This window comes from Haliotis rubra, unplaced genomic scaffold (genome assembly GCF_003918875.1).
Source record: "Haliotis rubra isolate DU_JTF1 unplaced genomic scaffold, ASM391887v1 Scf7, whole genome shotgun sequence".
NCBI classification, from domain to species: Eukaryota; Metazoa; Mollusca; class Gastropoda; order Lepetellida; family Haliotidae; genus Haliotis; species Haliotis rubra.
In genome coordinates, this window is record NW_025767412.1 from 4183006 (window position 1) to 4208167 (window position 25162).

A 25162-nucleotide genomic window follows, 5' to 3' on the forward strand; every position below is an offset into this window, starting at 1 on the left:
AATTGTTAGAGACTGAGCTTTGGACGTAAATAGTCCAAGAAGTTGTTAGGTTCTATAGTTGAATTTTTTAAAATGTCCTTGAAAGGATATGATGATCTCTTTACACAGCGTCAGCAAGCAACGCGTCACACATCTTTGAAGCTGTGCAACCAAGTTTAAGATAAACTGCAGCACTGAGTAGCCACGAGTGTTTTCACGTGTGACAAGCAGTGGTGTAGGTGATATTAGCATCACGGTCGGCTACACCCACCCGTTCATTGCTGGGTAGAAACAGACAGACTGATACAGCAGAATGGCAGACTCCCATGAACTTCACACACACGCCCACGACGCTGTCCCCGAGGGTAGCAGGATAGTTGCCGTCGCTGTAGATGGAAGCGACCATTCTAACCACGCCCTTGAATGTAAGTGTGCTGGTTTTGGTTGCCTATTTGAAAAATCGCTATCCTATATTGCAAAGATGTCGGGTCCAGCAGCTGTGTTGAATGTGGTTGGGGTACCAACGAAAGCGTGGGTGGGTGGAAGGGCTGGGGGGGACGGTTTTCTTTGAGGCTGCCCGTGAGTCAAGTTGTTGATTAGACTAACAACTAGTCTCTGAAATGAACATATTTTACTGAAAAAAGGTCATAGTAAAAAAATATAAAATATTATGAAAAGGAGCCCTGAGACCTTCTTCATTTTCCTGAAGCTGATGAAATCTAGACTTGCCACATTTTCTAGACTTGCATGGGCTTTCTTGGATATATTTGCTTCAGGGTCTGTACGAGAGACTAATTGTTGATGTATGTGGTGTGTTCGACGAAAAGAATCGTAATGTGTATTTCTTTGTTGTTTAACGCTGCACTCAGCAATATTTCACTTATATGAAGGCGGTTTGTAATTAATCGAATCTAGACCAGGCTATCAAGTGTACTCCTGTCCAATAGCAACGCTTCGGCCTAAGGGAAGCCGACTCATCATGCTTGTGTTATAGAGAGGACATAAGTATATACATGTACAACACAGACAAATAGACAGATCGATTGCAACCAGCAGCCCTGACCAACATGCTATCCTCCCTTACTACAAACATAACCCTTTATGCGTCACTGCCACAAGTGATTTGCATATCACGTGACCACTTTTCATGATATTCGTTTGAAATTTGAATGGGATGTATGAATGGATTGTATAGACGACCGATGGTGAACGCTTTCCACATTTGTCAGTGTTTTGTCTATTACCAATAATAGAACCAAGACCTTCGGCGAGACGATAAAACACTAGAACCACTAGACTAACTAACCGCTGTAAATACACAATGCCATTTAGAAAGTGGTCAGATGTAGCATACGTTATATATGGGATTTCACTTTCACAGTAAACTACAGATTCTAGTACTTTTGTTGTGTTGATTCCCATCTGGGATTCAAACCCATACCCTCAGAGTCAGACACCTAATCGTTAGCACACAGTCAGCCATGGGAACCACAGGCCCTCGTGTCTTTGCGAAGATTAAAGATTAAAACAAAAGTTCTTTTGAGATGACCCCCAACTCGAAATGCTACACAGTACAATACATCATGAGGGCTTGCCCTGACCACACCCCCGTTTTGTGCGGACACATCGTCATCCATTTGTGTCAAGATCGTTTAGTTGGGGGTTAAACTCGGGTTTCAATCTACTTGCAGAAATAACAATAAAGAATTGGTAGGTGTCATCCATGATTATGTTTACATTAAGTTTTAATCGATTGCATGCGATCGGCAAAGCATGCGGGTAGGGTACACCGAAGTGTCCGGCCTTGTCATAATGTATTGTAATGTGAAGCATTTCGAGTCGGGGATCATCTCAAATGTTTTATGTTTTTTTAACATCTTTAATCCTCGCAAAGACACGAGGGCCTGTGATGGGAACCGAACCAATTTACACTTATCAGAGGGGTACACAAAGTCCTTGGTCTAGACTACCAGTTGTCGCCTTCCATTTGTGTGGAAACCGCCGCGGTGGCTGAGAGAGAAAGTGTACCGTATTTCCTCCAATGCGCTGAGTCTCTAATAAGCGCCGGGGTAAAAGCAGCTCACTAACAATTACGGCAACAACACACAATAAGCGCAAAAGCGCCGGGCCTCTAATAGTGAGTGAGTGAGTTTGGTTTTACGCCGCTTTTAGCAATATTCCAGCAATATCACGGCGTGGGACACCAGAAATGGGCTTCACTTCGGGCCTCTAATAAGCGCCGGGACTAGAAGTCCGTTGAAAAAAATAGCCCCCGGGCGCTTATTAGAGGCAATACGGTAATTCCAAATATAACGTAATTAATGTTATACCCAACCACTGGACTGCCTATGATTCTATTGTTCTACAGCAGACATTCACTGCATACTGTATAAGCTACTTATCTTGCGGTCACCTGTCTGACGATAGTAATGGTGTTTCAACAATGGTGGCCACTAAAAGTATCAACTTTTCAAGTATTACTTCTCTGAGCCTTTCACAGTCGTTAAACTTTGTTGACAGTTTATTATGCCATAAACGACCCTGTGTGTTACGACATTTATACAACTCCCAAACACTCCGGGATGAAAATATGTGAAGGTCAAAGCCCGGATTTGGAAGGAGATAAAAGTCAGCCTATACGAAGACGTCAGTAGGTATAGAAACGGTACTGAGAGCCCGGAATGTGGTCAAATACCAAAGGCCACATGATCTTTGCTTACGTGGAGGACGTTCCTCACACCTCCAGATGCCAGAGAATAATTTAGGAAGGGGCCCTTGGCTCAAGGATTTTCCTGGGCTCATTTTGGATTTGTCTATATTATTAAATCAGCTTTCTGGGACGAAATGTCCGCCCATCTGATTTACTCTGTACGTCCCTTCATCCTCGATATCTCCAGGGTATACGTTCCGATAAATCTCCACTATACCCTGGACGCATCTACGGCTCGGCCCGATAATTTTATTACCTCCCTTTGCTGGCTCCGCATTCTCACAGTAGCCAAACAGCTTATATTAGCCGCCGTTACAACCGAGCATGCCAGTGTCAACAAAGATAGCGGTTCTCAGATTTGGGAAATCATACAGACCAATTGACAGGTCTGAAACCTTAAAAAATATGCAAGAACTCTTTCTATCTCTTTCAGAGTACCTCTGTATGATTTGTGTTGCCAAGTTTAATCGTTTAGATAATTTAAGAAGCGAAAGTGAGTTGTGATTGGTACGCTCAACATCCCAGCGTAGACACCTGATTGGATAAAAAGCGAGCCAAGAGAGGGAATAAATTCATCGGGCCGAGCTGTAGATGCGTCCAGGGTATAGTGGAGATATATCGGAACGACTACCCTGAAGATATCGAGGATGTACGTCCTTCTGACACAACCAAATGCATCTGATGGGGAAAAGAGTGAATTTATCGCAAAACGTGGGGTTTGCCATAATTAGATACACACACGCGGCACATAATGCAGACAGTGTGCGAAATAGTTTCCCAATTTTGCTAGCCAGTCGGACTAGCTATGCTTGAAAGTGACAAGCCCGCAAAATAATTCACTAGTCCGAAATTTGAATGTAGAAATGGGTTTCATCATTAAGCTGCTAATATGATGAACATTTTTATCAGGCCATAATCTTGCATGATTTCAAAGTGTATTATAACTGAAGAAGTCGAAGAAAAAGAAGACCCCATAAAACTTCACTAGCCAGTCGGGTCAGTGACTGTGGAGATTTACTGGCCCAAATGGATTTTTACTTGCCACGAGCTAGCGGGCCAGTTGCTATTCCGCACACTGAATGCAGCTGATATTTGGCACATAAAATCAACTGACCCCATTTGGAAGTACCGAAAGAACACACAGAATGCTTTTCTTCTGTCCGAAGCGCGCACAGAGCTTGGAGCCACACGACCAGATTGCACTAACATTTAAGGGTACTCATCCAACTAGCCTTGCTGTACTGAGTGCTAAGCCCGTGCATGTATAGTAATTCTATCCTTTAAAGTGGCAAGTCTATAGATAAGGGGACAGTCCCCTGTCTGTTAATTATTTTTAGAAATTATCTTTTTCACTGTTAATTATTACATTAGAACCTCGTGCAAGTTTATCGTCCAGCTTGATGGAACGTTTACAGCAATAAGGGGAGACAACTGACAGACCGAGGAGTGGAAGACCGCGAGTGACCACGCCTCTTACGCGTTGGTCGACTCAGACAACGTTTTCGGGCCACCGGAAGTGTTGCTGATCGTCCGCGACCTGGTGCACCACCTGTGACGACATCTGGACAGGAATGCAATATCCGACTTTCACACTTGCGAAATCGATTCCAAATAGCTGCCGATACGACAAAGACGAGGACAACTGGGACAAGACAACGTCATGTCAGCGCCCAAACGGTGCGAAGACGCCTTGCTGCCTTCAACATCTGGTGTCGTCGCCCCTACCGTGGTCCAGCCTTATTGCATTGCCACAGATTTGCCAGACAGCGGTAGGCAGCTAATGGAGCCAATCCTACCAACAGGCCATGGCGAGATGTCATTTTCTCTGATGAATCCAGGTTTAACGTAGCCTTTGCAGATGGACGTCAACGGATATATTGACGTCGAGGACACAGACTTGCGCCACACTGTGTCCTTGAACATGATCGTTTTGGAGGTGGTGGTGTCATGATCTGGTTTGCTATCAATGCCACCTTCCGATCCCAGATGGTAGTGGTTAACGGCAATATGAATGCTCAACGTTATGTGGACAATATCCTACTCCTGTGAATTGAGGGCGGTGGGGTAGCCTAATGGTTAAAGCGTTGGCTCGTCACGCCGAAGACCCGGGTTCGAATCCCCACATGGGTACAATGTGTGAAGCCAAATTTCTGGTGTCCCCTCCGTTATGTTGCTGGAATATTGCTAAAAGCGGCGTAAAACCAAACTCAGTCAGTCAGTCAGTCCTGTGAATTGACACAGGCCCTTCAACGTCACTGGCAGACCACCCCACAGCTTTTCCTGAGAAATTTTTGTCTTTCAATGCCTCGGAGACTGCAAGCCTATCAAACTGCGTTTTTAATGGCTTTCAGTATATACTATCGGTATCTTCTCTATTGCAGTCTATATTGACAACATCTGGACACCCCGGGACTTCGTCGTCTTGGTAACTGTTCCAGAGCTGGACCATGCTGTTAAAAGCACCTGGAATGAAGGTAACTCCTGAGCTATTGATGCCACATCTGATACAGTGAGTGAATGAGTGAGTGAGTGAGTGAGTGAGTTTTTGTAATGCCGCTACAATATTACCTATTTAATGTTGTATATCATGGAATAGATATACTTCTATCAAGGTTGTATGGTATTTGACCAGTGCATATGTATCCAAGTAGATTGCTTCTCGTAGTTTAGGTTTGCCCTGTTCATCCACAGCGCTGTTCAAGTTCAACAGGGATAATCTCGCCACGATGATGGACGAGCAGACGCAGAGGGTGAACAAACGCCTGCACGCTGCCCGAGAGAAACTCCTCAGCAGCAAGGTGAGCGGCACGGAGTTGCCAGATCTCATTACCTTGCCATTTTCTTTCCTGGTCTAAACAGGTCCAAGCCTCGTTATTCCCCAGATTATGTATACTACTAGGTCATAACAGATCCAGACCTCATGCTTGTCTCCCTCCACTGACTCCTGGTAATAACAGATCCAGACCTCATGCTTGCTTCCCTCCACTGACTCCTGGTAATAACAGATCCAGACCTCATGCTTGTCTCCCTCCACTGACTCCTGGTAATAACAGATCCAGCCCTCATACCTGTCTCCCTCAACTGACTCCTCGTAATAACAGATACATCACTAAACATTGTCTCCCTCCACTGACTGCTGGTAATAACAGATCCAGCCCTCATGCTTGTTTCCCTCAACTGACTCCTGGTAATAACAGATCCAGACCTCATGCTTGTCTCCCTCAACTGACTTCTGGTAATAACAGATCCAGCCCTCATGCTTGTCTCCCTCCACTGACTCCTGGTAATAACAGATCCATCACTAAAGCTTGTCTCCTTCCACTGACTCCTCGTTATAACAGATCCAGACCTCATGCTTGTCTCCCTCAACTGACTCCTGGAAATAACAGATCCAGCCCTCATACCTGTCTCCCTCCACTGACTCCTGGTAATAACAGATCCAGACCTCATGCTTGTTTCCCTTTTTTTGATGCTTGGTCATAACAAATCCTGACCTCATGCTTGTTTCCCTTTTCATTGATTTCTGCTCATAACAGACCCTGACCTCATGCTTGTTTTCCGTTGGGGCTTCCTGGTCATAACAGATCCAAACCTCATGCTTGTTTTCCTTTGGGGATTCCTGGTTATAACAGATCCAAACCTCATGCTTGTTTATCTTTGGGGATTCCTGGTCATAACAGATCCAAACCTCATGCTTGTTTTCCTTTGGGGATTCCTGGTTATAACAGATCCAGACCTCATGCTTGTTTATCTTTGGGGCTCCCCGGTTATAACAGATCCAAACCTCATGCTTGTTTCCCTTTTTGATTCTTGGTCATAACAGATCCAAACCTCATGCTTGTTTCCCTTTAGGGATTACTGGTCATAACAGGTCCAAACCTCATGCTTGTTTCCCTTTTTTTATTCTTGGTCATAACATATCCAGACCTCATGCTTGTTTCCCTTATTGATTCCTGGTCATAACAGATCCAGACCTCATGCTTGTTTCCCTTTGGGGTTTCCTGATCATAACAGATCCAGAACTTATGCTTGTTTCCCTTATTGATTCCTGGTCATAACAGATCCAGACCTCATGCTTGTTTCACTTTAACAGATCCAGAACTTATGGTTTCCTGATCATAACAGATCCAGACCTCACTTGTTTCATGCTTGATTACCTTATGCTTGTTTCCCTTATTGATTCCTGCTCATAACAGATCCAGACCTCATGCTTGTTTCCCTTTTGGGATTCCTGCTCATAACAGATCCAGACCTTATGCTTGTCTCGATTTGTTGATTCCTGGTCATAACAGATGACCTCATGATTGTTTCCCTTTGGTAATGTCTGGTCTTGACAGATCCAGACTCCATACTTGTCTCCCCTTGTTGACACCTCTCACTACCCACATACCCACACATGTATTCAAGGGTTTAAGGTCTGTCTCCTCCACCAGGTGAAGGGGAAGGTCCGAGCCATATTCTCCGGCAACGTTGGCCACGCCATCTGTCATGCTGCGGAAGAGGAGAAAGCTGTCTTCATCATCATGGGCAACCGCGGCCACAGCATCTTCCGCAGGACGGTGACCGGAAGTACCAGCAACTACGTCATCAACCACTCCAAGATCCCCGTCATGGTCTGCAGGAAGATGCACTGAGGCTGCGGTCACCGGCGTAGTCATCATCCCCAGATTTCCTCATATTGTACTCATACATATAAGTAACACATACCCGTAAAACACTAATCATGTACAGTCAGGTCGCTTATGTCACAAAGAACCATTAATACAGTTAATTCCACTCCAGGGTATACAAGCTTATGAACTTTAATCCTTTCTTCAGATCACTCTATCTTTTAGCGCCTAGAGAAATTGCCTTGCAGTTTGATTTGTGCGCTATACAAGAACACTTATTATTATTATTATTATACGTTTCGATAAATCTCCACTATACCCTGAACGCATCTACAGCTCGGCCCGATGAATTTATTACCGCTCATGGCTCGCTTTTTATCCAATCAGGTGTCTAAACTGGGAAGTTGAGCGTACCAATCACAACTCACTTTCGCTTCTTAAATTATGTAAACGATTAAACTTTGCAACACAAATCATACAAAGGTACTCTGAAAGAGATAGAAAGAGTTCTTGCATATATTTTTTTAAGGTTTCAAACCTGTCAATTTGTATGTATGATTTCCCAAAATCTGAGTCGCACTGCGAACAAACCTTCGCAGCTGCGACCGCTATCTTTGTTGACACTGGCAGGCTCAATTGTAACGGCGGCTAATATAAGCTGTTTGGCTACTGTGAGAATTCGGAGCCTGCAAAGGGAGGTAATAAAATTATCAGGCCGAGCCGTAGATGCGTCCAGGGTATAGTGGAGATTTATCGGAACTTATATCCTGGAGATATCGAGGATGAAGGACGTACAGAGTAAATCAGATGGGCGGACATTTCGTCCCAGAAGCTGATATAAAAATATATACAAATCTAAAAAGGAGCCCAGGAGCCAAGGGCCCCTTCATAAATTATTCTCTGGGATCTGGAGGTGTGACGAACTTCCTCCACGTAAGCAAAGATCATGTGGCCTGTGATATTTGACCAATAATAGCTATTTAAAACTATGATCGTTTGTTAAACAACTTTTATCCTAAGTTGAATAAAATGTTTTCACTGCAAACAGACCATAAAAGCGGCGTAAAACCATACTCACTACATCTGGTGTCAGGGTAAAGTAAGCGTGAAGTGGGTTTTCATTTTCAACAAGAACGAATAAACTTGTTTCAAACAACCAATGACGTAATGTATATCGTTAATGAATTTTAGTCCCATATTGGCATTATCTTTCATACACACATGCTATATACATTTACTCTTAACACAATTATATTTGTATTGTTGTATCTTGGAGACAATAAATGGTACCAATTGTTCTGTTTTGTATTTGGATTTGTATAATAGTCACTCACTACATGTCACAGTTGAGATGATGTTGATCACTGGATTGTGTGGTCGAGACTCGATTATTCACTGGAAAATTGCTGAGTATCACGTTAAACAACAAACAAACGAACGAACGAACGAACGAACGAACGAACGAACGAACGAACGAACAAATAGACCAAACAAACTACTGACTGATAGAGAGTACAATAACCCTCTGCGATCACAAGTGGAATGGCCTGGATCACAATTTATTTGGATCTTGAGGTATTTCGGTTCAGACCCCCAAAATACTTGAATATTCCACCTAGTCTCTGGGTTGAAATATTTGAATATAACATTTAATTTATTTTTATTGAATTGTCTCTTCATATGTAATGAAATAACCTGAGAACACTCATATTCAAGCTAAAATGACTGATATTGACTTAACAAACCATTATTCACAGCTTAAAGACATTTGCACGACTTGTGCTCAGAATTGGAGACGTGAGTCATGCATAGTCATCATCATCATCATCATCATCACCATCGGCGTACGTGACCTTTGTAATGGGCATTTTTGGTTGTTTTTTCAGATATATATTGGACACGCCATGTATTTTGAATACATGACACTTTTTACGGATAACAACTTTTTATTATTCTTTCAAGCTAATTCTTGCTCCTTCGTCGGGTGAATTCTGAGTCAGTGCACAGAGTGAATATATATAGATAAGACATGTTTACACAACGCAAGGTGGGAAAATGTACAAAGATAACAACATAATTGCGTAAAAACGTGTCATGTATTCATGTTCGCCATGTATTTTGTAAATTTTAGTCCAACCTCCTTTTAAACCCTAAATGTCGGTGTAAAACACTAAAAATACAACAATCAAAGCATGGACGAGTGTTTTGGCATGTTTATGGTCAGTGGTGCGACACTTTCACGTGCACTTGACGAAATAGGTCATCAATACTTCGGTGTTTATGACGTCACGATCAGCTATATGTTTCTTATAATGCCATGTTGATTTATTGACGCTGGTCGGCACATCGTCACGTTTTCTACCTCTTGTCCTTGACTGTCCTCTCAGGAACCCTTGGCCTCGCCAGGTATAAGGAAGTTGACCTTTGCAATTGAGAAAACATTTTCTGTCATTGCAGGATGGCATCTCGGAATTAATGACTGTGTTGGAACTTGGAATTGTACATATAATTATGACTATGTACATATGCGTCCATATTAATACAGCAATAACAAACATAATATATACATAAATAAAAATGGAATAACTCGTAGTACACATATTTTATTACCTGGTCGTGTACCAGCATATATCGGGTGTGAGTCATGTACAGTTGTATTCATATGGATTTGGTGTATTAGATATTAGAACAAATGTATTTGATACCCTAACACTTGGATTTATGGAAAAGCGTTATGATAATTTGTTATATATAGATAATTACAAAGAACCATTAATTATTTGAACTGGTCGGTATACATTACGTTAGAATGGACCGGGGTGTTAAAATTCAAATACCAGGCATGTCCTTTTTATGGAAAAACGTAAGTGCATGCGAAGTTTTTAATAGCCTTGATCAGATGTGCAGGCAGGTTAACACAGATAGTATGTTTTCTTATGGATTAAGGTTTACGTAAAATATCGCAAATTTTCGAAAAGTTAAATAAGGTTAGTTTTATCATAAACTGTATAACATTTTAAAACTGTAAAACAGTTATTATTGTTAACGATCTCTGCAGACAATTATTGTGATGTCATGAGTATTGGTATCACAGTAGCATATTACGTCACAGTAACTGCTACTAAAGGTCACGTTGATATTACACTTCCCGACTTTTATTCACATTCGTCAAAGCAGAAATTCAAATGTGCATCTTCAATTGTATGCTTTCATGCATGTATTAAATTGATTTTACGAAACTCGCATCTGAATTTACTACATAAATATTAATCAAACTTCCCGATACTCTTCTCATTCAAGTCGAATCATTTGCAATATTAGAAAGACATACGTGCGTGCGTGCCTATCGTCATTTTAGTTTTTTTTCTGGTTAAATATAAATTATCCAACAGCTGGGCGTTTTTCTGAAGTAAATACGATAAACTACACCAGCACACGTTTAATATTACACGTATATCATACCTATTTAGAATATTATAGCCATGTATTGTCCGTGTCAGGTTATAACTGAATTCAATATACGTCATACGTTACGCTTGTCACGTTCACGACAGATGAAAATAATGACTTCTCCCGGGCACAAAGGTCAAGGTAACACATGTAGGAGGCTTGTTGTGTGTGAAGTTTGTTATTGTGTAGAAGCTCCTAGTCAGTCACGATGGCAGGTTCAGAGAATCAGAGGAATGTCATTGTAGCAATTGACGGCAGCGATTCCGCAGACTTTGCACTTGATTGTGAGTATTGAAACGCGATGTGATTCTAATGTCAACAGCATGTTGGCGTGTTACATTGTAAACAATGCACAGGGAGGACTCCAGTTTGAAATTAATGACAGTTCTCATTGCACTATCAACAAAATAATGGACTCTGATTTTTTAAAGATTTCTAAAGAGCTTTTACTTCTGTTTGCAAATCTGCATATTGATACCCAATATTAACTCATGCATTTTAGCTGCTCCATGCAGTCTGATGTAGGCTGTTTCAATTGATTTTCATAAATATTACCAATGAGTGTGATTAATTCAATGACATATTTTTACTTGTACCCAGAAACGTTTTGTCTATTTTGGATGGATATTTTGTTAGATTTTAGAAATTACATCATTGTGTCTCAGAACTTTGATGTTATTTCTTACCAGATAAAAAATGGTTGAAAGAGTCATACATTTTGCATCCCCCACAAACTCTCTATGTAAATTAGTAGGCAGTATTTGTGAATGCATTGAGTGCATGCTATTTTGTTTGCATATTGCAAGAACATCATGTGCACAATATGCAATAATTTCCAACTGATGAAACTGATCAGCAGACCCTAAAAGCTGCATACGGAAAGTGGATGAGCATGTCGTCCATCCAATATTTGCACTGTGATGCCCTAAAGTGGGCATGTTTGTAGTGAAGTCAACGACAGATAATGTTTCACAACAGCTGGGTCGCCTACAGTTAAAGATCTGCTTCAATACCGTCTGTTTATAATCACTGAGTAAGAACTATATAAACCAAAAAATACCCAAATGGAAAAACATCATGTTCTTGAGTAAGGGGTGTGGCAGTCATTGTAAGTCCACTCTGACCTAAGGACTGACATATAAACTCATCTGCCATCATTCTCTGTGTTGATATACAGGTATTTTCTACATCAGCATTTGGCATCATGTCCTCAAACCTACTAGTATATGCAGAAACCTATATGAATACTTCAATAGCAGGCTTGCCATGAATAGCTGCCAGATTGCTGACGCAGCTTTTAGCACTGTTACGCAATGATCACTCCCTCCTTAACAGATCATATCAGTTACATGGATGCATGCATGATGACTGTCTCACAGTCCATAACTACATTATTTTCCCTATTGCCAAGCCCTTTCTCCAGTGTTAAAGCCTTAAATAAAGCAAGTCTAGATTTCCTCATGTACTGAATCTCACATCTCACTGGGGCTCCTTTTCAACTTTAAAGGAATTTATATTTGCTTCTTTCAAAATTAAATATATTCAGAGACTAAGTGTCAGTCTAGTGATGTAAGTATGCTGATAGCATGTAGATGGAGACATTGGTGGTGACCAGGTTTGAGAGCGTTGTCCATGATTGTGCTTGATCATGCAATCACGTCATGCAGTCACACCATGCAGTAATATCGTGCAATCATGTCATATCACAGTGATGTATAGTCGAGATATCTTCAACCAGTGACCTCCATGCGGTTCATGGACATGTAAGCCTTGATAATGAAGAAGATAATGACAGTTGTGTTATAAAAAAACACATCTTGTAAAATCCATGTTGCTGTTATTACTTGTTTGTTGATAATAGAAAACCGCTTTTGACCATGTCAATATATTTTTAGTAAATAATTTTAAGCATTGATGTCCGTTAATATTTAAAATGTTTAACTTCTCTAAAATTGTTGAATGGATTCAGCTGAAATGTTGTGTAAATGTTTAACTCTGTGTGGGAGTTCAAGTTTGTTGAAAGCAATAAAATTTAGAATTTGACTATGGCTGTGAGGTAGTCATCTTGGGTATGACAAAAACTTCAGAAGTCTTTTGTGAAGCGTAAGAATTGAGATATCGGAAACTTGGTTGAGATTATCATTATGTTTAGTTCCAAGTTAGATCTTGTTTTAAAAATCATTACTCCTTTGAAATTGCCAGACTGAGGACTGTGAACATTGTCATACTTCTTTGATTGGCATTCTGGAAGTTGAGGAGATGAAGAATGAGGAAAATTTTCGTGGATACACAACTTCTTTATTGTGTATAGGCGATGTTGAAGTTGTTTATCTATAAAAATTGTCCTCATTCTTCGTTTTCATACTTGATTCACCTTAGGATGAGATAATTATTTGTTTATCTTTATGTCCATCATTATCAAGGCTTTTTGTGTGTGTTTGTGAAAAATTGTAAAAAATGTATGGCATTAGAAAGAGAGAATCTCCTCAGAAGACAGTTATGGCTTGGAGTTGAAACTTTGTGTATCATATAAAAAGTTATGTGTTTTGCAACAATGTAACAGTGTTAGCTATTGTAAGCCTTGACCCTGTCTTATTCAGTTCTGTTATTCCTACCTAGTGTCAGTTCAAGAAAGACATTTTGTTATAATTTTAGTTATGTTCTAGTTTATGACCCTATGATGCTATTTTTATACATTTTATTTCTATAAAAAGCACATAGGTCTATATATATCTCAGTAAAACACATCAAAAGTCAAAAGTGTCACCCAGCAAGGCCAAGGTTGTCTTGGTGATGGGGACAGGGTTGTCAACATTGTATTTTCGTCTTCAAGGTGTAGAAAAAGTCTGGGAATAAATCTGATTCTGTTGAATATGTTAACCTAAGTTGTGACAGGTGAATTGTTACGAAGCATGAGGTGAATACTGTGTCAAGATGATAATTTGGTTAGATTATATATATCTACAATATATATATCTTTGTGTTGGTTTGAGTAATACAGCTGGAAGGTGTTTCATGGGATAATTGTGTGGCGAGACTATTTTGTTTAGAAATTTTCATGAATCTGGGTAGAACGAATGTAGGAAAAAAAGTAACAGGAAAAAACGAAACAGGAAAAAAAGTAATGGAAAAAAAGTAACAGGAAAAAAAGTAACAATTTTTTTATAAATACTCATATAATCACTTAATTAGGATTAGGATAAGCTTCGATAACCTAATTTAAGTTGTTAGTTTCGCTTTAGCAACTGCAGATGGACTAACTCCTCAAGTGATGAGGGGTATATGTGCATGATATTTGTGATAAGCAGCAAGCTAACAGTAACCACAACAGGGAACAGATAACAGTTAGCACATAGATATCTGGATGAAACTGGATGCACAGTAAGGGGAACAGATAACAGACATGTAATAACACACACAGGTATTGAAGCCAGGGTCAGTTAGGATAAGGAATATAGATTATACAGTTGTGACAAGCTGATTACAAATTTAAAAAGTCAATTGCCGGATTAGATGTTCATGAGCAGAAGGAATGAGATTTGTGACAGTGGGTTCCTATGCTTCTGAGAGTTTCTTTTAGTGGAGTTGAGATGTTTGGTTCAGTGAATTTGAAGTTTGTCAAACTGAAAATATTTTTTGCTGGTGGCCTTAAGGGCTGGATACAATTGCTGCCTGCTTGGGTCTTTTGAAATTTAATGTTATTAGATGTGGATTTCCCTTGGGCAGGAAGTGCCATTAATGTAAGAATCACCATTAATTGTTGTTGATGGGGAGTGTGGTGGTGGTGGGTGGCCATTTACTTGGAGGATGGTATGACGGAGTGGTGAGTCAGTGAAGAAGGTATTGGTTCCCTCTTGGTCCTTTAAGGTAGGGTGATAGGGGTCGGTTCTGGTCTGATCAGTAAGGGTATGGGCTGAAGTGTGGCGGAGATGGTCCTCCTGACTGGCTTAGTAGGAATCTGGCTGACATTCGTGAAGGCATGCGGCAGATGTTTAAGGTCAAGGTCAAGGTCAAGGTCAATATGCTGGATCAGATGCTCTTGGCTCTCCTAGTGTGGAGATGATGTGTGGTAAAAAGATGGATCAGAAATATTGTCGATTGGAAGAATTATTAATGATTATCAATATGAAATGATGTGGATCACCTAGGCAATAAAACTAGTCTGTTTTCAATGTAGAGGTTTCAATCATAGATTTGATACCTGGAAAAATTATTTGAAATTGTTTGTTGTTGTCATGCCATCAAGTCTGTGTCATAGCAGTCATCACAGTGTTGTTAGTGTGTTGACAGTGTTGTATAGATGCACGCTTGTTACAGGGTACTGCAAGAATGTCCACCTGAAGCATGACCACGTGGTGTTGGTGCACTGTCCGGAGCTCAACGGGATGCTGCACTCTCAACGCTGGAACAACTGTGAGTACCCTAAGAAGTTGTCAGTTTGTTATGGTATGTTTCAGTAAGACATGCCTAGTTAATATTTCACTTATGAATATCAAGGCGATCTTTCAATCAGGCAAGACTGTGTGACTTCTCAGTGAATCATGTCTAGGTGATGCTTCAGTGAATCATGTCTAGGTGATATTTCAGTGAATCATGTCTAGGTGATTTTTCAGTGAATCATGTCTAGGAGATGTTTCAGTGAATCATGTCTAGGAGATGTTTCAGTGAATCATGTCTAGGTGATGTTTCAGTGAGTCATGTCTAGGAGATGTTTCAGTGAATCATGTCTAGGTGATGTTTCAGTGAGTCATGTTTAGGACATGTTTCAGTGAATCATGTCTAGGTGATGTTTCAGTGATTCATGTCTAGGAGATGTTTCAGTGAATCATGTCTAGGTGATGTTTCAGTGAATCATGTCTAGGTGATGTTTCAGTGAGTCATGTCTAGGAGATGTTTCAGTAAATCATGTCTAGGTGATGTTTAAGTGAGTCATGTCTAGATGTTTCTGTGAATCATGACTAGGTGATGTTTCAGTGAGTCATGTCTAGGAGATGTTTCAGTGAATCATGTCCAGGTGATGTTTCAGTGAATCATGTCTAAGTGATGTTTGAGTGAATCATGTCTAGGTGATGTTTCAGTGATTCATGTTTAGGACATATTTCAGTGAATCATGTCTAGGTGATGTTTCAGTGAATCATGTCTAGGTGATGTTTCAGTGAATCATGTCTAGGCGAAGTTTCACTGAATCATTTCTAGGTGAGGTTTCAGTGAATCCTGATAAGCTCAAGTTTCAGTGAATAATGTCTAGGCGATAAAGAAAGAAGTAGTAGTAGTAGTATTTCAGAAGTGATATCTCAGTGTACATGTTGGTGTTGTTTCACTGAATCATGTTTAGTGGAAGTGATGGAAGTATGTTGAAAGATGAGCAGCAAAAATCCAAAAAGATCTTGAAAAGTTTGTAGTAAAGTTGAAGCATCATTGGTTGGTTCAGTTGGTGTAATATGCAGTTTTACTTTGTTTGACAGGGAAGTGATGGAGGCCATGTTGAAAGATGAGCAGCAAAAATCCAAAAAGATCTTGAAAAGTTTGCAGTAAAGCTCAAGCATCATGGGGTTGGTAGATAACTGTAATATGCAGTTTTACTTTTAGCTTTGACGATCGAAACATCACAGTAGGTTAGCACAGTAACATCATGGGTTGTCAATGGAACTGTAGATACCAATGACTATCTTTTCTTTGCCCAGTAATTAATGTTATCACTGATGATGCTCATGATATCGATCCCTTGATTGTCACATCCGTGAAGTCCCTCTGTCCGTCTGTCTGCCTGAAGACATTTTTGTTCAACCAATAACTTGAAAACTATTGGTTGGATTGTTGATTGACTTGAATTACAGCAATTACAAAAATCAACTTATAATATTTTTTTTATCTTTTGGTGTTGTTTGGCTTCCTCAGATTGGCGGGAAGGTGAAGAGTGTCATGGCTTCCAAACCTGGGGAGGGGATTATCAAAGCCTGTGAAGACGAACATGGCGAGATGATCATCATCGGGTCACGTGGTCTGGGCACGCTCAGACGTACCTTCATTGGCAGCGTCAGCGACTACGTGGTTCACCACTCCCACGTTCCTGTGTTTGTCTGTCGGAACAAGGAACTCCATCATCACCACCACCACCACCACAACCACCATCAGGGTGAACAACAGAAGTGTGCCTAGATGTTCCAGGAACGCGGAGTAGTTGATACTCTGCATCTAGGGAACATGTACCAAAGAGGCACTGTGGCATTCTTTTGCATTGAAAATTCTTGGACAAAAACTTGCAAGAACTTTAATAAAGAAATATCAGAGGTTTTGTTGTTCTGTAAAATGTAATGGAAAGATGTTGACATATTCTGTTTGTGTTTTTAACTGTTGTATGTGCAGATTTTTTATTTGAATACGCTGGTTGTATCTTGGCAGAATAAGAAACTAGTTATCCACTTTTTTATGGTATTTGGAATCAATGGACAAAGTACAAAGTCTTGCCTATTTATTGGAATAACAGTATAAACAGGTGCTATCTATCAAAGTAGAAATAGAACACTATGAATCAGTAGATTTTCATCAGCATTATTAATATTTAGCAGTGATCATTCTTGAATTTTTTCTAGACATGTTCTATGAAAATGAAATTTATGTACATGTTGAAATTTGTTAACCGTTTGTTTAAAAAAAGAACATGAATATAATTGTGATCTTTTTTTGTCATCTTTTGTCATCTTTTAAAAATGCTATATTTCATGTCACTGTAAAACTCAACATGCAAATGAATGTTAGATTAACACAATACTCATGACACCACCTGTTCTGTGATATGCAGAGACAAGCTGTTATCCATACCAGAAATGACCATCATTTATCATTTTCTTCAATAAATGTTTGTTTACAAAGGTCATTGATCGCTGTTATTGTGTATCCTATGGTAAAGTATGTGTCACGTGTCTACCAGTCACAATCTGACGATGACAGTATGTGACCCGACTGTGACAATATCATCATTGAATCAACCTCCATTTTGCTTTTTCCTGACTGTAAAATAAATAGTGTATCATACACAGGAGTATGATGGCTTGTACACCACGGTTTCATGTGTGGACAGTACTTTCCTTCACTCATCAGAGTCAGACTATGTAAACACCTTAAACGTTTCGTGGCTGAGGTAAATCCCTTGCTATGGATTAAATCATATTTGCAAAGCAATTCTGCATCAGCAGATAATGGCTTCATTTGATTTTGATTGGCTGAAAATAATAACCACTTGGAATGTTGCATGCAATATAATGGTGTTTTTTGACAGAAAAGAGTAGATTGACTGGCTCATTGTCATGTGCAGACAAATCATAGCATAGGAATGGAACTTTAGTCGAACTGTTAAAGATATAATACCCATGTTTGTGGTGATAGACCAAGGATAACACTATTAATTTAATTTTTAGGCCTCATGTCAGTTTTGATTTGGTTTTCATATTGTAGATGAAATTGGTAGGCAATATTTTGTATACCCATAGCAATAAAGTTATCTTTTATGATGACAGAGGAAAGGAAGTGCCACTGTAAGATGTTTAATTTATGACATTTATGAGGATCAAACCAGGTCAAGTTGTTTTTTATCAGCTCCCGATTCAAATCAGACATTGAGATGATTAAACAAGTCCTGTAGAACGCAAATTTATTGTTTTCTTGATCTACCAAACGTATTTAACATGGCAATATCCCTTAACCTTCAAAAGTCTAACTTCTCAAGTGATATTGAGATATTACTGTGAACATATCCTGAGTAATTTGGAATTAAGTTTTACACTTTGTGTCACCATTAGCAATATTGTGTGTTCGGCTGATTCAGTATTGGCGGTAGAGATATATTTTGGGCAGGACATGATGACCGTTTTTGCCAACACCTGTATCATCACTGAGTGTCAGTAATCCATTCATATCAGGCTTGCTGACTGGGTTCACACATGTCATTGTATCCCATTGCATAGATAGATGCTCATGCAGTTTTGGCAGGATTGTCTGGTCCAGACTTGATTATGGAATATTGCTGAGTGTGGCGTTAAACGACAAACAAACAAACATATCATGTTTACTACAATTGTGTCTTGTAAACCCATTGGAAGCACATGTGACACATGTGGTCTCACCTTAGGCAAGTGAGTTTGTTCAAAATTGTCTCTGTTCACCCAGCAGGAAATGGGTACCCGGTGGAAAAAGTCATATGACTATAACCTTCTAGCGCCTAACAGGCAGCTTGCGTTATCCGGGGTAATAATGTGTTGTGCCTTGATTGTTAGCGCTATGAGCATACCTAGTGTGGAGTTTGGCGCTATATAAATGGACACATTATTATTATTATTATTAATCAGTTTGTGTGTGCTTAGTCTCCTGTTGATGTTATATCAATGTTTGCTCAGAAACAATAACTGAAGAAATTATTTCAGCTCAGACCCAATAAATGATGAAAAATACTCTTGCCTAAGTTCTTGCTCAAAACAAATATAGAAACTTCAGGAGCATGTGGCTTTAGATCACATCGTGAATTTTATTGTATGGTGAGATTTGAGGAAGATGAAAAGCTTGATGTGGAATGTGAAAAATGTTTCCTAATGCTGTTGTTGTCTGGACAGTGGGAGTTGGGATGTTTCCTATGCCCAATAATGGGGGTATATAGTGGTCTCTGTCATCTTTGGATGTTTCCTATGCCCAATAATGGGGGTATATAGTGGTCTCTGTCATCTTTGGATGTTTCCTATGCCCAATAATGGGGGTATATAGTGGTCTCTGGGGTATATAGTGGTCTCTCATCTTTGGATGTTTCCTATGCCCAATAATGGGGGTATATAGTGGTCTCTGTCATCTTTGGATGTTTCCTATGCCCAATACTGGGGGTATATAGTGGTCTCTGTCATCTTTGGATGTTTCCTATGCCCAATAATGGGAGTATATAGTTGTCTCTGTCATCTTTTGTTCAGGCAAAACATCTTTCATAGCAAGAATTTGAAACCTTTGTCAACCTTGAACGAAATTAGTTTAAACGATAACAAACAGCTCCAAATGTTTGTAAAATCATGATAATATTACAGACTGTACCAGACAACAGAATCCAAAACTGTCTGAGGAAATCTATAGCAGAGCATACTTGGAAACCTTCTTGAGATATAACATTTGATCCTAGGAGGAATTACTCGTCATTATCCTTAGTCCATTAGGAGATTGATAACAAACAGTCATTAACGTATCATAATATAAATATTTGGAGTGGATGTTTTTTTGACAAATACAATTGTAATGGTTTTAGCACAATGAATGAATGTGTAGAAAGTGATAAGATATCAGTGCTTAGCCAGTCAAGTACCCGCTGTTGGAGATACTTTCTTGATTTTTGCTGAATATTTAGTGTTGTCTGTACAGCTATTGAAGGTATGCTTATAATGACTTCTTACCATTCCTGTATTGTTTTGTATCCAGAAGCATATTAATTGTGAACTATAGTCAGCATTATATCTGATACTTGGATAGACAACATGGAGTCAGTCCACTTGATAGTTATAGCAGTCAATTTGACATTGAAATAAAACTTTGTATTTTGAACCTATCTTGTTGTTCTACATTTAATGCAACATTGATTGAGTGTCAGGTATTTTCCAAAGTTTTTGTGACAAAATATAATAAGATAGATCTGTATCAAGATCACGCAGTACTGTCCATCAGTAGGCTCACTGTACTGTGTGATGACATCCACTTGTTACCTCCACCCCAAGAATATCAGATGAATGTTCCCTTCAGCTGCTTTTTACAAGGTAATACAGGGAACATGAAGCTTCTCCAGCTGCCAAAACAAGACAGGTTCCTCGGTAGAATAATGGTTCCTCCCTGAACAATACTGGTTCCTCCATGGAATAATGGTTCCTCCCTAAACAATATTGGTTCGTCCATGGAATAATGGTTCCTTCTTGAAGCAATACTGGTTCCTCCATGGAATAATGGTTCCTCTCAAAACAATATTGTTTCCTCCATGGAATAATGGTTCCTCCCGAAACAATATTGGTTTCTCCATGGAATAATGGTTCTTCCCTAAACAATATTGTTTCCTCCATGGAATAATGGTTCCTCCCTAAACAATATCAGTTCCTCCATGAAATAATGGTTCCTCCCAAAACAATATGGGTTCCCCTATGGAATAATGGTTTCTCACGGGAATTTCATGAACTCTTAGCATATGTTCTTGTAAGTCAGATAATGAAGAGTGAACATAGAGATTGAGCATAGTCATTGAAGGCTCTCTGATGGTATGCCCATCCTAACACTCATCGAGGATACCGAAAACAACGCCACATGCCTCAACAACAACACATATACGACAATATTCAATATTTATTTCAACAGACATAACTCTTATGATACAAAAGACCTCGTATTTCGAACTTGACAAATATACATTTAATTACACAAAGTGTTCATGACATATTCTACAATTGAACATTCCCAGGTCATATCCTTATCTACCAGCAGGGATAATCTACAGCACCTATTCTATTCCCCTGCTACCAGTCACGGCCGATGAGCTCGAGCTTTGCTGAACACACAGACGACATCCAACTCCAGTGTCGACAAGAAGGTAAACACATATTCACAGGAATCACATGTAAACATCAGATCATTCTTCATAGGGTTAAATAAAATCAAACATGTCATTGTAACCAATAATGTAGTTTCTGTGAAATTAGATTTTAATTCGACAGATAATTTCTTTGTTTTAATGGAATATTTAAGCAATAAGTTAAGTGTTTATATTTTACAACCCTGCCCTTAATACATTTAGATTCACGCTAAAACGATATATTATTCGAAGGAGTCTAATATACCCTTTCGTATGAAACACTGAAATTCGCGTTGCAGAGTTACCTCCCTTGGGTGCGTCAGTACCCGATGATCGTGGGTTCAAATCCCGATTCTCCCCGATTATTTTTATTGATTTGTCATACCTGTGCTCACGGATTTCAGCCAAGGTGATAATCCCCTCGAGTTGAAGAAGAATTACTACAGATATATGTAGCGAGTGAGTGAGGTTAGTTTTATGCCGCTTTTAGCAAGATTACAGCAATATCACGGCGGGGAACACCTGAAATTGGCTTCATAGATTGTAACAGACATTTGTGAATGGTTATAGAAGTTACAAGTACAGTTAACCGTGTATATTTATGTCCGCGGGGACATACTGAAACGTGTATAGACTCACTAGACAAACAGCTATGTTATTCATGTGAAGAAGTCGTTGTCATTTTGTAATATTTACAAGCGTGTAAAGGGACCCATTGAGTAACCCTTGAGTCACCGTATTTTATAAATCAGTTGGACCCCCGAGAACGACTGTGCGTCACATAACATTGTATTTTATGATGTTATCGTGAGTATTGTAACCGTAATGAGGGCAACATGCTATACCGTACTACAGAATATACGCAACATAATGGAGCATTAATTTCGCTGTTTTTCTTAATTCACAAAGTACCTAAGACAGATGACTAAATTGTGGATTGTTCGCTGTTTAATGCCGCACTCAACAATATTCCAGCTATGTGGCGACGGTCAGTTGATATAATTAAGCCTGGACCAGGTACAATGACGTGTGTCAACCAAGCGAGCAAGCCTGACCACCCGATCCCGTTAGTCGCCTCTTTCGGCAAGCATGGTTTACTGTAGATCAACTGTAACCCGGATTTTCACGGGTCAAATGACTAAATGAGGGGGTGAACATAGCTTAGTTATGTCACGGAGTGCCTGCTTAATGTGGAAGGAAAGCCCAACATGATCCAGATCTGCGACGTCAATCAACGAGCAGGATGTGGTGATGGTAAACTATTCGAAATAATGGAATCCGGGATCAAGCGAAAAGCGGATCCTGACACACACGAGGGATGCAACTCTGATCAGTGTTAATCCTTCGTGTTCATAAACAGAGAGAAATTATTGCAATGTTAACAGTGTGAATACACTGTGGTAAAATACAGCGGACGGTTCCTAACAATTTATTATATTATTATTATAGTATATTTATATAGCGCACATATCCACGCAACTGGCGCATGCTCAAGGCGCTGGTATCTTGACAATGACTACGATTTGTGATAATGGTAAAGGTATAGCCTTCATAAACACGTTTGACAGATCGTGGTCATGTTTCTTTAACAGATGGGATCACTTTTCCAGTTTCAGTATATGTGTACTTAATTGTCATGGATACTAAATCTTCATTAACGAAAATATTGCTTTCAAGGGTAATTCATCACTGAAATACGACCCACAGTACCAATGCTTTGTGCCATGGATATCCTTATAGCGTGAGAGACATGGAACAGATGCTATCAACGATACGTCATATATGGTGAATACAAGACATCATACACTGTTCACATTGTATGTGCCAGACACATCGATATGGCGAGCGTTACTGATTCATGGGTGGTAATATATACAAGAAGGGTATAACCTGAACCTCTTAATCCGGACGCATGTGCCGTAGAAATCAGATTTAACAAATTCGAAAACGAATCATAGGTACATATTAGTGTCACAATTGTGATTGATTTTTTGCGATATTCCATCTATACGACGGCGATATGTAAATAATCGAGTTTGGACCTGATAATCCAGTGATAGACACCTCAACGCCGATCTGCGTATTTGGGATACGATGACGTCATTTAAGTCAGAGAGTCTGATCACCTGATCCCGTTAGTCTGTACATGTGAGACGGAATTATCGTTTCTCGTCGGTCCGGATTAATGGGTGTCCAGTGTACATGGAACAGACAAGCAAGTGACACCAGAATGAAGCTGTTTCTGTCATAGTATGCCTGTCATACGATAGCATGTTTGTCATACGATAGTCAATGACATTTAGTATAGACGTAAGGCACAGTTGACGTTAGCTGTAAGCAATCAATACCAATAACAAATATTTAATATTAAGTAGGGGGAACATAAATCATATTTCATCATACATGAAACTAATATTTGACTGAATTCTAGCGACACATTGGAACAAACGTTAGGCAATTCCGTTTGGGGAATATCAGATTTCAGACACTAGTTATGGCGTATTGAAATAAAAATCACTTATGTTTGAGAGCGTTAATTTAACACACCAATATAAGAAATCAACGTTTCAATAGCTTTTGTTGGAAAAACTCCAAATGCACGTCTTTTTTATCCTGAAATCAAAAGTCCATAACCAAAAGTAAACCGCGAGGAACGAACTCCTCGCATACTTAGAATCCTTATAAATGTCCACCTTGTCCAGGATGTGCAGCTTGAACCATATTGTTTTAAAATACATGTACCTGATAACACTTGTGAGGATGTATTTACCAAGATGTATATGTGGGGGTATCAGAAGAAACCATAAAAGTAAACACCGCATTCGTAAACGCCTGAATAATTCTGTACACCACTTTCAGAAAATAATCCAATATTATCTCAATAGGGACACCAAAATAGGCTTCAGACATTGAAACCTTGTAGGAATCGAACCTGGACTGACGTGACGAGCCAAAGCCAACTTCTAGGATTGGACATAATAAATAAAGGATACAATTAGTCTCTTACATGATACATGCGTACGTGTACAACTAAATGGAAAAATGAAACAGATTCATTATGAATTAGCATACAAAAAATATAACGAATCTCTGTATAATGCATTACGTGTAGATACATAAAACAGTATTACCACAACAATGAAGTCAGGGTGAAACTAATTTACAATGTAGATATAAACGAGTATCTCATAACAGGAAATAAATGTAAATTTATCTTTAACATGAATGAAACTCACAGCAAACCCATGTATATACATAAGCATAATTATTAAGTCCTTAATTGTTACAACATATTCCAACGTCAAAAGTATAGCAAATATGTAATATGTAACAATATATTCAATGTTTAAACTATATAAACTAAATAACGTTTAACCATATATTCCAAAGCCTCAAGTTTATGAACTAAATGGGTAACAATATGTTTCTTAAGGAATATCAATTAAATAATGCGTAACAAAATGGTCTCAGTTTAAAGCATATCAATTACATAATTTGTGACGATATATTCATCTGCCTAAGAAAATCAACCAACTAATGTGCAACAATATATTTTACGTTTAAATATGCCAGTCCAAAAAAGTGTAACAATTTATTCCTACATTCAAAGGAAATCAACTAATTAATATACAATATTACTTCAGTCTTGTAGATATTGATTAGAAACCAATAATTAATGTAACAAGTCAACAACAAGCAATTGGTTACAACACAACTAGCAATCTTAATTTCCACGTGCAATTTCCACGAGTTCTTCAGTTGGTGATTAGGGACAGTGAAATCGTCCGGTTTAACAGGTTTCTGGACTAACGGGGTTTAACATGTCAAGAACCG

The 25162-nt window shown here is 39.2% G+C and overlaps 2 protein-coding genes across 2 annotated transcripts; both read left to right on the plus strand.

Annotated features, from left to right (window-relative positions):
• The first annotated feature begins 241 nt into the window (after positions 1-241).
• Positions 242-7472, plus strand: LOC124258663 (uncharacterized protein C167.05-like). The gene is made up of 4 exons (XM_046692734.1): positions 242-404; positions 5071-5163; positions 5381-5487; positions 7123-7472. The coding sequence occupies exons 1-4, from the start codon at positions 293-295 to the stop codon at positions 7321-7323; spliced, it is 513 nt and encodes a 170-aa protein (XP_046548690.1). The 5' UTR covers positions 242-292; the 3' UTR covers positions 7324-7472.
• Positions 7473-10879: 3407 nt separating this feature from the next.
• LOC124258662 (universal stress protein Slr1101-like) lies at positions 10880-17626 on the plus strand. Its single transcript, XM_046692733.1, is given in 5 exon segments — positions 10880-11033; positions 15067-15170; positions 16204-16258; positions 16261-16301; positions 16648-17626. Coding segments are annotated over 5 exon segments (537 nt in total). The 5' UTR covers positions 10880-10957; the 3' UTR covers positions 16909-17626.
• Positions 17627-25162: the final 7536 nt, after the last annotated feature.